Below are 16,897 nucleotides of genomic sequence, written 5' to 3' on the forward strand. Positions count from 1 at the left end.
AACACATCTTTATTTTGCTCCATCTCGGATGTCAGGATGCCGATCTGTGTGTCAGAAAAAGTTTCTTTTCTAACCTGCGTTCCTTCTCTCCGTGTTTGACCTCAGTGGGCGAGGCCTCCGAAACAGGAATATTTAGGGGCGTAACATGTTAAAGACGATTGAATTCAGCCGCCGCATTTATCAAGGCTCGCTCATTCGTACGCTGAGATTGGTCAGATACGAATGTTTCATAAATCACACGTGGGTCCTTTCCTACGACCAATTCTGCGCTCAGATCTGCGCCCGTTTTCACGCAAGATTGATAAATGAGGCCCCTTGTGTCTCAGAAAGATGCAGAAAAACTAGTCCATGCATTTGTTACTTCTAGGCTGGACTACTGCAACTCCTTATTATCAGGCTGCTCAAATAAGTCTGTTAATAGTCTCCAGTTGGTCCAAAATGCTGAAGCTCGAATACTAATTAAAAAAAAATCGAAGAGAACGTATTTCTCCTGTATTAGCCTTTGCACTGGTTACCTGTAAAATCTAGATTAGAATTTAAAATCCTTCTCCTTACCTACAAAGCTCGTATTGGTCAGTCTCCAAAAGTAGAATGGGCGGCAGAGCCTTCAGCCACCAAGCTCCTCTCCCTTGGAACCAACTCCAAAGTGTTATCCGGGAGGCAGACACTATCCCCATATCCCCTTTCCTTTTTGATAAAGTTTACAGCTAGGGCTTACGAGCCCTGAGCAATGTTGTTATTTTTAAGCTGATTTTGTTCTGCTTAATGATGCTGCTATAGGCCTAGTCTGCCGGGGGATAATACTAATCCAGATACTCTGAGCTTCTCTCCTCTCTGTCTGTATCATTCATGTCTCATCATTGCATGTTACTAATTCAACTCCTTCCCCGGAGTTGTTTGGGCTTTGTCGTCTTGCAGGTCTCTGCTGATCATGGTGGTGCCTGCTGCCGTGGTCCTGCATGACACTTCCTGCTACTCTTATAATCTATCACCTTAGCTGTGCTTGTTTCTACTATTCTGATGTATTAACTGCCATAACATATTAGTCATATTCACATTACTATAGACTGGATGGGCATACTCCCAGGCCCCCTCCAGGATCCTTGCGAGAGCGAAGAGCTGGTCCGTTGTTCCACGTCCAGGACAGAATCCGCATTGTTCCTCTTCAATCTGAGGTTCGACTATAGGACGAACCCTCCTTTCCAGCACCATGGAGTAGACTTTTACCAGGGAGGCACACACCCTCTGGTCCCCCTTTTTAAAAAGGGGAACCACCACCCCTCTACAAAAGAGGGCGTGGTAGTCGGATTAAGGAGCTCCTCAAAGTGCTCCTTCCGACCACCGGTGTCCACCACAGTGTTTGAGGGTTACTGCCCCTTGTAGCACATAAGACCTTGAGCCCACAGCTCACCGCTGCAGCTTCAGCAATGGAAGCTTTGAGCATCGCCCTCTCCGGCTCAATGCCCCCAACCTCCACAGAGGTGCCAGAAAAGCTCTGCCGGAGGTGTGAGTTGAAGATCTCTCAGACAGGGGTCTCCTCCAGACGTTTCCAGTTCACCCACACTACCCATTTGGGCTTACCCGGTCTGTCCAGAATCTTCCCCCATCCTCTGATCCAACTCATCACCAGATGGTGATCAGTTGACAGCTCTACCCCTCTTTTCTCTCGAGTGCCCAAAACATACGGCCTCTGATCAGATGATACAATCACAAAATCGATCACCGACCTTTGGCCTAGGGTGCTCTAGTACCATTATTTAAATCTTCTAAAATGAAAATAGCTCTGATATCTTGTTTCTCCAATCCCCACAGAGTAACATCAGACTAAACAATAGCATGTTAAGCCAGGACACAAACAAAAGAACTGATCATTTCAGTTGTGTCAGTGTATTGATGCAGAGACACATCTAAAAGATGCAGGACAGGAGCACAATGCCTGATTAAGTATAAGTTCATCAGGCCGGGCTGGAACTCACAACCTTTGACTCCAAAGGAAAGTGCTGATCTCAATGAGCTATTGAGATGACACACCTGGCTGCATAAAATTAAAGAGACAATGGTTTAAAGATGTTTATAGACACTATATTTTCCATTGCCCGCAATGGCTTGGATGATGACACAATTCAAATTGTTTTTTCAAAAAAATCACTTTTTGAGATAAACTTCTTAAAGTTTGCACACTGAATCTACAATGACCTCATAATGGAGAAAAATAGAGTTTCATAGCTTCGCTGCTTGGCCCCTAATTAGATGGAGGTGATCATGACAGAATACAATGATGCTGTGCTCTCTCTCCTCAGGTGGCAGGGAGGAAAGGTTTTCCTCACGTCATTTATGCACGGCTGTGGCGCTGGCCGGACCTCCACAAAAATGAACTCAAGCATGTCAAGTTCTGCCAGTACGCCTTTGACCTGAAGTACGACAATGTATGTGTCAACCCCTACCATTATGAGAGGGTGGTGTCACCAGGCATCGGTAGGTCAGCTTCATACTTCAGTCTCTGTGCTAAAAGTAATTTTATCTCTGACCAATATTGTTCAGCATAGTACAGCAATCGTATTGAATATCATCCTTTTGAAGTGAGTTTGTTACTGATGCTTAATTTTCTGTATAATGTTGTTTTCATCTCATGTTCTTTCTGTCTTCTCTGACAGTTGGTCTCAGCCTTCAAAATACAGGTGAGTTCTATTCTACTAAACCACATCATCATTTAAAGTAGGGGTGGCCGATATGGCAAAAATATCATCAATTTCAGTGTCAATGTGACGCGATAGTCTGGCGCTTGCGTGCTGTTAGGTCACCTTAATTTCGTTTTCATTTTATGATGAGACATACTCGTTACTGCCTGTAGTATGCTATGATAAGTTGATCCGCATACAGAGAAGAGAACAGCAGTGGATGGAATGTGCCCTATAGACGATACCCCGAACTGTCTGCTTTGGCAGATTGTCAGCATAATTCTTCACCATCTAATATGGTCATATTGCCCACCCCTAATTTTGATGACATTGCAAACTTCCATTTCTTGTTTCCCATGTGATCAAGCATGAGTCAAATGAAACATGTTGACCTCCCATGTGTACAGGCGACTTGATGATGTGGAGGTAGAACAAGTGGTTTTGACAATTTCAATTCTGATCTGTGAACTGGACCAAATCGACCGAAGAAAACTGTAAACCTTTGTGCCACTAGTTTTTTTTAAGTCAGCTTGATGCATCCCTGTCTGAATGACAAAACACCATCACTGATTGACAGAAGTAGCCAGCAGCAATACATGGGCTGAGCTAAGCAGGAAACCATTCCCCCCTTTTGTCTGACAATCACAAGGTAAATGCTGTGTGTTTTCATGCACAGCAGTAACCCGAATATGGTCTTTCCCCAGATTATTGAAGTTCCCCACGTATACATGAGTGGAGAATGCACAGATGCAAAACCCGATATTATTTCAGATAAGCTTACATGGATGACTACTCAGGATACTGAACTTTTTAAGATTTTTCTTTGTTGGAAAAAGTGGACTTGACAACAGAATGTATTTGCTGGTGTAAGTTGAGGTGGATATCAATGATAATACCTAGGTTTCTGCAAGAATTAGTAATGTAAGCTGAGGTGGGACCAAGATGGGAAGAAATATGAATCTGTGATGAACCCAGAAACTCTTTTTTCCTTAATGACTTGACTGACTTGTCTTGAATTTTCTGATGACCTGATTCTGTTAAATGTCAGCTCTTTTTCCCATGTTAATATCACTACAATACAGTATAGTGATCCCCCCTTCTGCCTTCTGTAGCAGCACCAGGCAGCCTGATTAAAGAGGAATACATCCATGACTGTATACAAATGGACCTCCCACCTGGTATGCCGCTGTCTGACCACCAAGCAGCCCTGAAGCTTCCTCCTCCAGACCACTATGGTCAGCCCTTGCCTCCCCCACAGCTGTCCTCTGAGCCCCATGGACCCTCACCTGTCACCAGATACAATAACATGCCTGTCTCACCCAAAGGTCAGCTCTTAATGTTTGCATTGAATTATTGTGCTTATTCTGGTTTATCTATGTACATTATTTTGGGCAGGCAGCACATAAAATTCTTATGTGAGCCAGGATAGGCTGATGATGGACAGAGCAAAATCATGCATCTAAAAACTTATTTGAATGTGGGCTGTCAGCTGGTGAAACAGTTGAACTCAGCCTTAGGTGTGCCTCTGTTCTCCTCCAGTGTCCGGCTCCAGCTCCATGCTACCACTGCAGGGCGGTCACGGTGACGGCCGTCCTCAAACTGCATCTCCACAGGCTCAAGTCATGACACCGGCACAACGTCCTCTTACCCCAACCCAGCCCCAGCCTCATCAACAGGCTGCCCAGCAACCCTCACAGCCCCCTCACCCACAACAACCCTCCCTACCTCCTTCTCACTCGCATGGACAGAACGGATACAGCAGCAATAAACACTCTCAGAGCCAGGCTGCCTTCCACAGTGAGTTCACACACACACACACACACACATATGAACTACCATACATTCCTGTGAATATTCTCATATGTCCAGGTCATCTTTATCCCCAAAGCAATCTCAGTCAAAAGCAACTGGACTTGGTTATTTGTCTAGGAAGACGTTTCACCTCTCATCCAAGAGGCTTCCCCAGTTCATGTACACATCTGACCAGGCTGGGACTGGTCCAACTAACTGGTGTTGAGATCCAGGTATTTAACCTTTCACAAGGCCGATGATGTCCCTGGAACCCTTTGTGCTACGAGTGCCAACGACCGCTGTTAGAGTGACAGTCATTGGTGGGAAGTAGGTTTCCGATTTCGTTAGTGCTCTATTGGGTCTTAACGACAGTCGTTGGAGTCGCAGGAAGACATTTGTGAACACTTGTTCTTTGAGGTTAGATTGTTGAATCTCCTGGGAAGAGATGAAAGGACAGCATTGTAAATTGGAGATGAGGGGTATCTCAGACCTCCTCCTCTGTTTTGCGATGGTTTTTCTACTTTTGCATAGATGGCTTTTATCAGATATGTGGACGACACATGGGTTTAAATCAAAGCCAAAGAGGTGCAAACTTTTACCGAACATATAAACTGGACAGAAACATCAAGTTCACCAGAGAAGAAGTCAAGGACAATAGTTTGTCTTTCTTAGACTGTAACGTCCAGCTTGGAGTTATCAGAACCCTGCAACACAGAGCTGATGACGTACCCACCAGCTCAAAGGTCCAAGGGGAAGAACGCAAGCACCTAAGATGCGCCCTCACAACTTGAGGCTACACCAGCTGGACCTTTGTGAAAACGGCAGCTGCTTCCAGAAAGAAAAACAAAGGGGTTGAAAAAGAAAAAGAAAACGAGAGACACAACATAGTCATCCAGTATGTGGCTGGGATATCAGAGAAACTCAGGGGGATCTTCAACAAACACTGCATCCCTGTGTATTTCAAACCCAGTAACACACTCAGAGAGAGACTAGTACATCCCAAGGACAGAACACCACACACCCACAAAAGCAATCTGGTTTATTCTGTTCAATGCAACGAGGAATGCAAACATCTCTACATTGAAGAAACAAAACAACTACTGCACAAACGCATGGCCCAAAAAAGGAGAGCTAACTCCTCAGGCCTGGACACTGCTGTCCACTTACATCTCAAGGAGAAAGCCACCTCATTCGATGACAACATTGTCCACATCCTGGACGGAGAGGACTGATGGTTCATCTATGTAAAAGTAGAGAGACCATCCCTAAACAGAGGAGGATGTCTGAGACACCATCTATCTCTTATTTACAATGCTGTCCTTTCATCCCTTCCCAGGAGATTCAACAATCTAACCTCAAAGAACAAGTGTTCACAAATGGCCTCCTGTGGCTCCAACGACTGCCGTTAAGACTCAATAGAGCACTAACGGAGTCGAAACCTACTTCCCACCAACAACTTTCACTCCAATGACGGTCGTTGACACTTGGAGCACGAAGGGTTCCAGTGACATCATCGGCCTTGTGAGAGGTTAAATACCTGGATCTCCACACCAGTTAGTTGGACCAATCACAGCCTGGTCAGATGCGTACATGAACAGATGAAGCCTCTTGGATGAGAGGTGAAATGTCTCCCTAGACTAATAACCAAGTCCAGTTGCTTTTGACTGAAATTACTTTGGGGACGAATGGATATTGTTTAATATCAGTAGTTTGTTTTGTTTTCAAGGGAGTGGGAAACGTAAGCATTTGCATAACAAGGAATAATACAGTAATTAATCATGAAAATGATAGATATTGACACGAAAAAAATATATATTTTTAAATAAAAATATGTTACTCTACTCATTTAAGCATTGTGTGTTAACTTAGGACGCTTTCACACCAGCCTTTTTTAGTTCTGTTGAATCGAACTTGATTGCGCTACCTCATTTGCTACAGTTTGTTTGTGCAGGTGGGAATGCAGCGATCATACTCAGGTGTGCACAAGAAGTGGAACAAATAAGCGGGCCGAAACCTGGTAGAAGAGGTGGTCTTGGTCCGCTTCCAAAACTAACTCTGGTGCAGTTTGTTTGTGGTGAGAACATGATCGGACCTGGGTCCGCACTAACTGCAGAAAGCACTTTTGGACCAACCAACCCAGTTCCTGTAGACAGCTATGTGATTTACGTAATGATTAAGTCCCTCCACTGTCAACACAAAAACAACAGCAACACGCCAGCAAGAGTCACCGCGGACAAACCTGGAGTAGTCATGTAATAACGAGGACTAACGTCAAAATCAGCCCCACAGTTGTCTCTCCATTGTGACTTTATTTGTGATGGATGCTTTGTCTGCTGTCACACTGTTTACATTCTCAGCGTTCTGACCAATCGGAGAGGTGTTCAGGATCTACCTTATTAAAATAATTTCCTCCTGGGATTATTAAAGTATTTCTGATTCTGATTCTAATTATTGCGCCCACCCTAGACACATCTGACCACTTTTTTCCTTTTTTGTCCCAAACCTCATCACGTCATCAACGGATTCAGACCAGATCAAATGAACACATGGGAAAGAATTAGACCAGCTGGGAAAAAACCCCGATTAATTTTCTTATCTGGTGCTCACCAGGGAAGTGGACTAGAAACAGACGGATCAGACTGATCAGGTGTGAAAGCGCCCTTAAACCATGCATACTGCATTTTTAAATAGACTTGTAGGCATCCACTGTTGCGGCACTTCCCAATTGCCTTGGGAAATGAGCAAAGGTTGGACAAGATGATAATCATAATAGGCATGTTTCCATGCCCTCTCAAATGGCCTTTCACTCGCTGTGTTTCCATCACAAAAAAAATCCCCAGAGGGATTTAGGAGACTCTGGAGGTAACGTATCACTCTAAATGGGTTTCGATAGTCGGTGTTCAGCTGATCAGTGTTACAGCGGCTCGCCATTCTTTCTCAAAGTGTGAAATACAGAATAGTTGCAGTTTGATTTTAGGTGGCCTGTATGATTCACAATGTCAACTTACATACAAGTTACATGAACAGACAGGCTTGTAGCTTATCTGTATGCGTTTTTGTGTAAATGGGAGAGAGAGAGAGGGAGCATACAGCAAAGGACCACAGGTCAGAATCCAACCCGGCCGCTGCAGCACTCATTTTAACAAGCCCATTCAAAGATGTGCATGCACAGATCATTTTCTGGTGTTCTACTACACCACTGGATAAAAGTGTCAACTTTACTTTGCCGTGTTGTTGTGGCGTCTGTACGGCCACACGCCACATCCTGCTGAGAGCTACGTCCAATCAGCAATTGGACTTCTCTCAGGGAAACGGCAGCTCAAACGGCTGCTCAAGAGACTCACATGCAAATTAGGGGCATTTCGGCGAGATAGACCCGCCTCATTCCGGGTATTCAAGCCTAATGGAAACTGTGTCATGTAATCATTTCCTTTTTCAGCTGATGGCATCCATCAAAAACATATCACTAATTATTTAAGCATAATAAAAATAAATTGACACGCAATCCACCAATTTAGATGACGTATATGAAGTTGATGGATCCTATTCATCTTCTATGTAGAGCAGGAGATCTTTCTGTCCGTGATGGATACAGTTTACTGACCGCTCACTGTATCGGAAATTAGTTGGACCTTAACTTTATGCAAATAAGGTCCGCTCACTGCAACAAACTGGGCTCACGAAACTCAGATCAAACTTAGTAGTGCTGTTCAAATATGAACCAAGGTTGTGCATATTTCTCACTTCAAATTATTTCACTTATATTAGTGTGCCGTTTACCTGTAAAATGAGAACATCTGTGACTCAGCCGCCATGTTGAAAACAGTCGAGCCAAAACCGAGCACTGCCGGGATATGATATGGAGTTATTCCCATGGGATATTTTCTTTCAGTAACACTGTGCAGGAGCTCACGGGTTTATTAGATTTGTCTGGAGGACTCTGCAGTGTTAATGCCAATGTTAAGGTCTGTGTATATTATCAGCACCATTCATTCAACATAAAACCGATGTCTGGGGCTAACATTTGATACAGATTTCTGTTTTGAGACTCAAGTAAAGAGTATTGTTCAGTCGTGCTTCTTTCAGCTAAAAAAATCTCCAATATCCAATCTTTTTCATGTCCTTCTGATTTACATAAGGTTATACATGCTTTTATTTTTTCAGGCTTGGACTATTGTAATGCACTTTATATTGGTATCAGCAAGAGCTCCCTTCACCGACTCCAACTGGTGCAGAACGCTGCTGCACGAATTTTAACAGGCACCAAAAATATAAGCACATCACTCCTGTGTTATCTAATTTACATTGGTAACCGTAGTGTTCTGTATTATATATATAAAGTTTTATAAAGTTAAAGTTATTTCAGAATGTTTTTGTAAAAGAAGGTTTTAATCCCCCCTTTGATTCCATCCCTGCACATGGTCAGACTGATCGTTCTTTACTTCCCTGTAATTCAGCAGTTTGGACAGGCAGCAGCACAGCCTCCTATACTCCCATAGGACCCCAACAGAACGGGCGTGGTCACCAACAACCTCCCCTCCATCATCCCAACCATCACTGTAAGATATGCTTCAAAACATTCTTAGACTAACACTAATCCTTTTTTATATTGAAGCTCTTATGTGATCTTTTTAATTTATGTAAAATCAATCTCACCACAATAACTTTGATCGTTTTTTTTGTAAAATGGCTGTAGATGTTCATTTTATACCAGTCCAGTTGCTTTTGACTGAAATTGCTTTGAGGACAACGATGACCTGGACGAATGAGAACATTAACAGGCTTTATATTTGTATATTTTGTCCCAAGAAATAATAACATATGATAAATATTAATTTAGAGCACAACATTATCAACCCTGAAACACAGCTGAACTCATCATCTATACTGCAGTCTATGGTGGCCCTTATCCACTGACCACAGTTCTTGCAGCCTCACTGATAGTTACAAGTTATAAATGTGACAACATGCAACAACCCACAAATGTCCACATCTGATTCAGCTTTGTTTTTTTTTCTTGTTCACACTAATGTACTCATCATCTGCTTTCAGGGTCTCAGCACCACGGCTCAACCTCTTTCCCTGCCTCTGTGTCTAACCATCCAGGTTAGAGATGATTACACTGTTATTTGTTAATGTTGCCACCGATTTCATGCAGTATTTTTAGACTGGCATTGAACTATGGTTTACTGTTGCTATAAGAAAGGTGTTCAGCTCAGTAAGGGAGGAGCTTTTGTGTTTTTTCATATATGTCATTATTACAGTATTTACAGTACATCCTGGCTGTCTACGTTGATGGTATAGAAAAAAAGTATTTCATTTCTGATAAATAAAGTGCACATGTTTGGGGCACACAGGTGGCAGGACATCTGACCTGCAGGTTTGTCACACACTCTGTTTTCATTGCAGGTCCAGAATTTTGGTGCTCTATCTCCTACTTTGAAATGGACGTTCAGGTGGGTGAGATGTTCAAGGTGCCCTCAAGCTGCCCTGTAGTAACCGTGGATGGTTATGTTGACCCATCTGGAGGCGATCGCTTCTGCCTCGGCCAGCTGAGTAACGTCCACCGCACGGATGCAAGTGAGAGAGCCAGGTGCGTCTCTTAAATAGATTTGAGATAGCATGTATGTTATGTGAAACAACCTGGATTAAGTAGTAAAGAAGAACACCTTCTTTAATTAATTAATTAATTAATTAATTTAATTGACTGACTTGCTGTTAGTTCTATTTCTGTTCCCTAGTTGTCGTTGGGTGGCAGTGTCTGTGTGAGATGGCATTATAATGAATACAGATACTGAAAAGATGGTCCTTTCCACTTGTAAAATGGAAATTTCCAGTGCGTTGTGTTCAAGTGCGTTTGTTGTCGTAGTTAAATGAAACATGGCGGACCCACAGATTCTGATCTGTTACTTGGGGAAAACCATTTTAAACTGCCTAATTCATCAGCTACAGCAAAAAGACGATTTATCAAAACACAAACGGTAAATAATAGGCTGTAATTTTTTTTTTGATCATAACTAGAAGAACGACAAAAGAGATAGATAATATTTCTGTTTTAGCTACATAAGCTTGGTCTACCCTTATCTGAAGCACAAAATCTTCCTTACCAGCTCAAAAACAGTGCTATCTCATCATGGCAAAGTGGAAAATACCACATGAGGGGGTATTCATATGCAATTTTCATGTCGGCTTTTGGTATTTACCATATTTTACATAGGAGGTCAAGGCTCCATAGATTGTGATCATGTTTTTTCCTGTGTTCCAGGTTGCACATAGGTAAAGGCGTGCAGCTGGAGTGTCGTGGTGAGGGCGATGTGTGGATGCGCTGTATGAGCGACCATGCCGTGTTTGTACAGAGCTACTATCTCGATAGGGAGGCAGGCCGAGCACCAGGTGATGCTGTGCACAAGATCTACCCCGGAGCCTACATCAAGGTCAGCTCACACAGAAATCACAGTTTGTGACACTCACATATATGTTCTCTATTTTTAAACTATTTAATTATTTACTTCATTTGAGCTTATAGGTGGCATGACACTGTTAGCTGCCGATCAAGTGTTATTAAAGAATGAATGGCAGCATACTTCTTCAGATACTGTAATGTAGGCTGCTTGTGTCTTGGTCAGGTGTTTGACCTGCGGCAGTGCCACAGACAGATGCAGCAGCAGGCAGCGACGGCTCAGGCTGCAGCTGCTGCACAGGCAGCTGCTGTGGCAGGAAATATTCCTGGTCCAGGAAGCGTGGGAGGCATTGCACCTGCAGTCAGTAAGTGTTGTTGACACTTTCACGTTCATTGACATATATGTATATGACAATACATGGTGAATTCTATCATATGTAATTCATAATGAATGAATACCAAAATATGTAATGATTATTCATAATTTAGAATGATGTAACATAAATAAAGAACTGGCATTAAAGGTAAAGGAGACCAATGTGACTCACCTTCGGCTATCCAAAACCATGAGTTCAATATTGATTCAAGTCAGAGCACCACCCATCAGAATATGAAATATATTCATACATCGAATCTCATAATTTGAAGGTTGCAACTGGAGTTCTTTGTCAGGTGTACAGGGAGCTAATATTTAATACGTACACATAATTAGATAATGTTCTTTATAAATTAAAGGTTTTTTGAACTAATCACTATAATAATGAAGAAAAGTGGGTAATGAATAATCAATGAATTAGTTTAATGAATTTGATAAACAAATTATGAATGAAAGCAGACCACATGTTGACAATATGAATTGAATTGATTAATCCCCTGTTCAGCAATTGAGAGTTTAAAAAAGCACCAGTGTGAAGTAATGGTGTTTGGCGTGATGGTCTAAAGCTTCTGGTAGAAGAGAGTGTGGAAGGATTTTGTTCTAGTGCCCTGTCTTTGACAGTCTTTGCAAAGACATTTACTTTATCTCTGTGAAGATGAGATTCCATCGTAGAGGTCCCAGGTGCCAATGATTAAGTGGAGGGCCAGGTTGTTGTTTGGTAAGGTGGCACAACCTCTTCTGATCTCCATATTTATGTCATGGATGACGTGGGGTGGACTGTCTGTTCTAGGCAGCAGGATAGAGTTCATAGTGCGGGTTTCAGGGAATTAAGTAGTGGAATGCTCCAACATCTTCCTCACTGCCTCAGCAGTGTCCCTTCAGAGGTTGTTTAGGTAATTTGTTCCTTTGCGGATCACCAGGCATTGGGGGCTCCCGAGGATCTCCTTTTGTAAAAGCTTCATTGCCTGGCCTGTGGTGCTGCAGCGTTTAGACAGCACTTTCTTACTAGGAAAAGCTTGTTTGTGTCTAGGAATTTCCCGATTGAGTCAGACAGCCTTGCCTGGGTCAGCTCTTTGATTCAGCAAAGTCCAGCTCCAGCAGGGCCATACTCTTATTCAGCTGATTGGTGGAGCTTTCAGGTGTAGAAGGGGCAGAGATGGACAAGGTGGTGTGGTTTTCTGTTGGGCTGGCTTCATCTTCACTGTCAGACAGGACATTTAACCTCTTGGTGTCCACCTCGGCTTTGAGCAGGGAGAAAGCCTCTTAAAAGGATTTCAGATTTCATCAAAACAGTGAATGAGTCCTGCTCCGTTATCATCAGATATCATTTCTAATTTCACTCTCTTGTTCACTAACAGGTCTGTCTGCTGCAGCAGGGATCGGTGTGGATGACCTGAGGCGCCTCTGTATTCTGCGGCTCAGCTTTGTGAAGGGCTGGGGGCCCGACTACCCCCGGCAGAGCATCAAACACACGCCCTGCTGGGTGGAGGTCCACTTGCACCGCGCTCTGCAGCTTCTGGATGAGGTGTTGCACACTATGCCATTGGCAGACCCAGGGCCTGCTAGCTGAGGACCAAGACCATGTTCAAATTCCAATCTGGATTCTCTGAATGTGCGCACACAGACACATGTTGCCAAATATGCTATATAATTGATAGACAAAGCCAATCAATGAAACATAGATGACCAACAACACATTATGCTTGTAACAATCAATGCACACATGCTATCTCACAAACAAAACACACATGCACACACACTGCAACTAAATTGTATGTAGCCAAACAGACATAAAAGTGCTTTACCCTACAACCTAAAGTGAAACACAGGAGAGATTTGGTCTAAAGGTAAAGATTCGAACCAACTTGTCTCTGTCCTAGAGACATTTGTATGCACTGTAGAAATCCAGGGATATGTTTCAGAAATCCAGTTCCCCTGTATGCAATTTGGATTTCCTCTACTTGTAGGAGTGTTCTGCACATACATTCATGGAATACACACAGACATGTAAAAGTTATCCAGGAGTGAAAGACGCTCCAGCAAGAGAACTGCATACCTCTGTCAGTAAATTTCCATTGAAAACATACAGCGTTACAGTTCTCTTTATGTCTTATCAGCATCAGAACTGATGTAGAAGTATGGATTAAGAAAACCAGTGTTATGTCATCTCTGTGCTTGTACTGTGCTCTTCACTGTATGTTGATCTAAACTATAGACTGTATATAAAGATGGACCACGTGTTTCCACTTCCTTCCACTCTACAAAATTGAAGCCAAAATATCTGGACGCCACCATCTTGTAATTGTACAGATGGTGCAGAGTCTGCGAAGTAGTGATCTGCGTGACCAAATACGAGTCGCTCACAGCTGTCAGTCATGACTTTTCAGACCATTTTTATAGCATCAATAACTATTTAGAACCAAATTGATCAGAAAATTGAACACTTGAACAAACATCAGTGTGATAAGAACTACCTAAAATGACAGAAACCATCTTTGGGAAACATTTATTTGAGGTGTACTTTGATATTTCTTTTTAGCCCATGTCCCATCGGCTAACATAGCTTTACTGTCAGAGAGCTGTCAATCTGTCTTTATATACAGTCTCTGATCTAAAGTCAAACTGTTAGCATTGATAGCTGGTTAGCCCTCTTATAATACTCAGCTCACGCTATAATATTTTTGTACCAAAAGACTAAAAAGCCAAAAACATTTAGCTTTAAAGTAGTGTTGTTGTTATTTGTAATTAAAACAGTGCTACCCTGTATGTAACCAAATGGTTGGTGTAAATCACCAAAACCAAAATACCTCAGAACTGCAGTGCAAAGTCACAGTTTAGTATTCTGCCTAAAGCGCACACACTTAGTTCCTTACGGAGCGGCTCAAGTCATTCAGTGAAGCCCTCTGATAGGATCCTACTCCAACACTCCTTGAGCTCTGTATTTATTTCACTTTATACTGTCCCGTGCTGTGATGTGCAGTAGCAGTACTAGATACATTGAATGATACATGTTACTGTGGAACATTAGTTACACTCTACAGTGTTACAGCAGAAAGGTCATAGTAACTCTTACAGTGTGTTCACTCCAAACTTTTATTTAGCAGTGTATCTATCTCCAAACGTCTAACTAATTCACACCATCATGCTGTTATCAGGTGAAATGCTCCTGTTTATTCTCATCCAGCTGAGCTGGTTCTTTAGAAGCAGTTTGAGAACTGATGCTGATCCTGCATTAAGTTATATTAAATAACAATGCACTCTTATTTTTTTAAATAAAGGCAAAATGAGCAGAGAGTAGAAACCACGATCAGAATTCATATGAATGTGTGGCATTCATATGAGTGCTGATCTTGTGATTACAGTTACAGTGGGTTGTGGGGACCCTCCTAGCTTGCATCGGGGAAATCTATTCATGGACATATCTCTTTTGCATTTTACTCTACATTGTTAAACATTAGTTGAGATAAAGTTAAGCTGTATCTGAAAACAATCCTCAGCTGCCACATGTCCACTGAAAGGGATGAGAGTTGAAATGATGCCTTCGTAGAGATATGGAGGGCAGAATCCACAGTCCTTGTTCTGTGTAAAAATGCAGTCCAAGCTCATATGAGGCTTCAGCAATATGAGTTAGTCAAATGTTTGGATTTGAGCTAAACTCCCTCTTTGTGTTTCACATTGTTTCTGGGATGTAACGCTGGGGCAAAGGGATTTGTTCCAGTAGTTGAATGTAGGCTTGTGGCCAGAACAAAACTTGGATTTGTCTAAACCTATCATGTTCAGCTGAACTTGACTATGTCTTCGCACAGAAGAAGCATTGTGGGTTTCTTACAGGAGTAAGTGATCCCTTCACTTCAAAGCCAGTATGCAGAGGAGTGATAACAGCAATCCATAGCTCTTTGAACATACAGTACATATGGCATAATGCATACCTCAGACATATATCACAGTATACTTTATGTGTACAAGCTTTGAGTTGCCAGTGATTCACACTGATACACACCAGAGTTCAAAGAAAGTGCTCCAAACCGCCTTTTAGAGAAGTGGCATGTAGGCTGAGTGTACACCAGAGTTGACCCAATAAAAGGGTACAATGGAATAAATGTCACGAAGTTCAATCTTTGGATGAATCCAACCGTGCTATACAGGAAATATTGTTTGTTTATAGATCCAAATGTGAATAAATGTACCAACCAGTTTCTCTGTGGAATGGTGAAATGATTAATGCTTTATAAAGATCAGCCATATGCATATTTGTGATTTGTGCCTTTTGTTGTCAACCTTGGATGCACCAACACTGGATTGTAAGTTCTACACATGAAGGTTCATGATGCACATTGTGATTTGGTTTTTAGCTAGTATTCTGTGGTTCCCTCAGGTATCTGTGTAGTTCATTAAAGATATCATATACTGGTTTTTAGAGATAGAAAAACTATTAACAAAGCACTCATCATACCTGAGTAGTATTATTTATGGCCTTAGTTCTTTGAGTGTAAAATATGAATGAGTATGCTTTGCACTATTTTAATCTTAGCATGGACAACACAAATAGATGTCATATGTATCCGTTCTTTTTCTGCCCATATTCAGGGAGGTACAAGTGTTCAGGTAGGCTTTCTCAGATAATGAGCAAACTCATCATCGTCATCATCACCATCATCATCATCGTCATCAGAGGGTTATCACCGTCTCTCTACGATCACATCATATTCCCTCCACGATGTGTCCAGAAAGACTTTGCATTTAGTACTCTTTTGTGCATTTCTTTTCATGTCAAACTGTCGAGACAACTAAAGCCGAGCCTCAGCTTCATTCTGTCACTGCTGCTTTTCAACAGTTTGAACTGATGAAGTTGGTACTAGTTAGTGTGTTAGCAGGGCAGCTTGTCAGGGTTTTTGGATCCTTTTTACATCTGGGCCACCTGTACAGTTTTAGTTGGCAACACTTCATTTTATGGGTTTGTCGTTCTTACGAGGAAGTTTCCTGGAAAGTTTGGTCTAATTAGTACCAAAAAAGGCAAAGAACTGCTATGCAGGACTAAACTGAAATGACTGGACTACTCTAGCTGTTAATTGGAATGAATTAATGGGAAGTTAACCAACTGAAGTTTACCCCCCCCCCCCCCATAATTATAACCAAATGACATACAGACGTGAATGAGAAAACGTTTGACTGGTACTGTAGATCTCTCCAGGAAACACCTTGGAAATGATGACATGTTAAATAAAGCATCTCAGTTTTTCCATACTGGAGGGTGCTTTCTTCAAACTTGCATTGACAAGTCTGAAGTTTGCTTCTATCGAGTCCACACAAAATGTAAAAGCCAACTGCTCCACACATTGGTTGGTGAATATAGATAGATAGATAATTACTTTATTCATCCCCTAAGGGAAATTATTTTGTTGCAGCAATCTTGTACAACTGAATATGATACAATACAATAGAATAAAACTAAGATAAAATAAAAATACCTGGGTATAAGAAATATGATTGGTTGTCACATCTGTGGTTCGGTATTATAAGTACTATGTATCCATATAAAAACATGTAATAAAAAACACAACACTTTTAAAAATGCTTTGACTTATCAGTGATCATTTTAGCTGCTGGTGCAGATGTTTGGGCTGCAAACACGAACCCTGCCACCCATGGTCA

The 16,897-nt window shown here is 42.0% G+C and overlaps 1 protein-coding gene across 1 annotated transcript in view; it reads left to right on the top strand.

Moving 5' to 3' along the window:
• smad10a (SMAD family member 10a) overlaps positions 1–13,135 on the top strand; it is a 61,896-nt gene extending 48,761 nt beyond the window's left edge. Inside the window, exons 4-13 of the mRNA XM_083926294.1 lie at positions 2,301–2,475; positions 2,655–2,678; positions 3,791–4,003; positions 4,218–4,475; positions 8,927–9,028; positions 9,522–9,575; positions 9,879–10,062; positions 10,735–10,903; positions 11,096–11,234; positions 12,604–13,135. Coding sequence (XP_083782420.1) covers positions 2,301–2,475; positions 2,655–2,678; positions 3,791–4,003; positions 4,218–4,475; positions 8,927–9,028; positions 9,522–9,575; positions 9,879–10,062; positions 10,735–10,903; positions 11,096–11,234; positions 12,604–12,815 — 1,530 coding nt within the window. The 3' untranslated portion in view covers positions 12,816–13,135. The remainder of the gene's footprint in view (positions 1–2,300; positions 2,476–2,654; positions 2,679–3,790; positions 4,004–4,217; positions 4,476–8,926; positions 9,029–9,521; positions 9,576–9,878; positions 10,063–10,734; positions 10,904–11,095; positions 11,235–12,603) is intronic.
• The last annotated feature ends 3,762 nt before the right edge of the window (positions 13,136–16,897 follow it).

This window comes from Echiichthys vipera (genome assembly GCF_963691815.1).
Source record: "Echiichthys vipera genome assembly, chromosome: 13".
NCBI lineage: Eukaryota > Metazoa > Chordata > Actinopteri > Perciformes > Trachinidae > Echiichthys > Echiichthys vipera.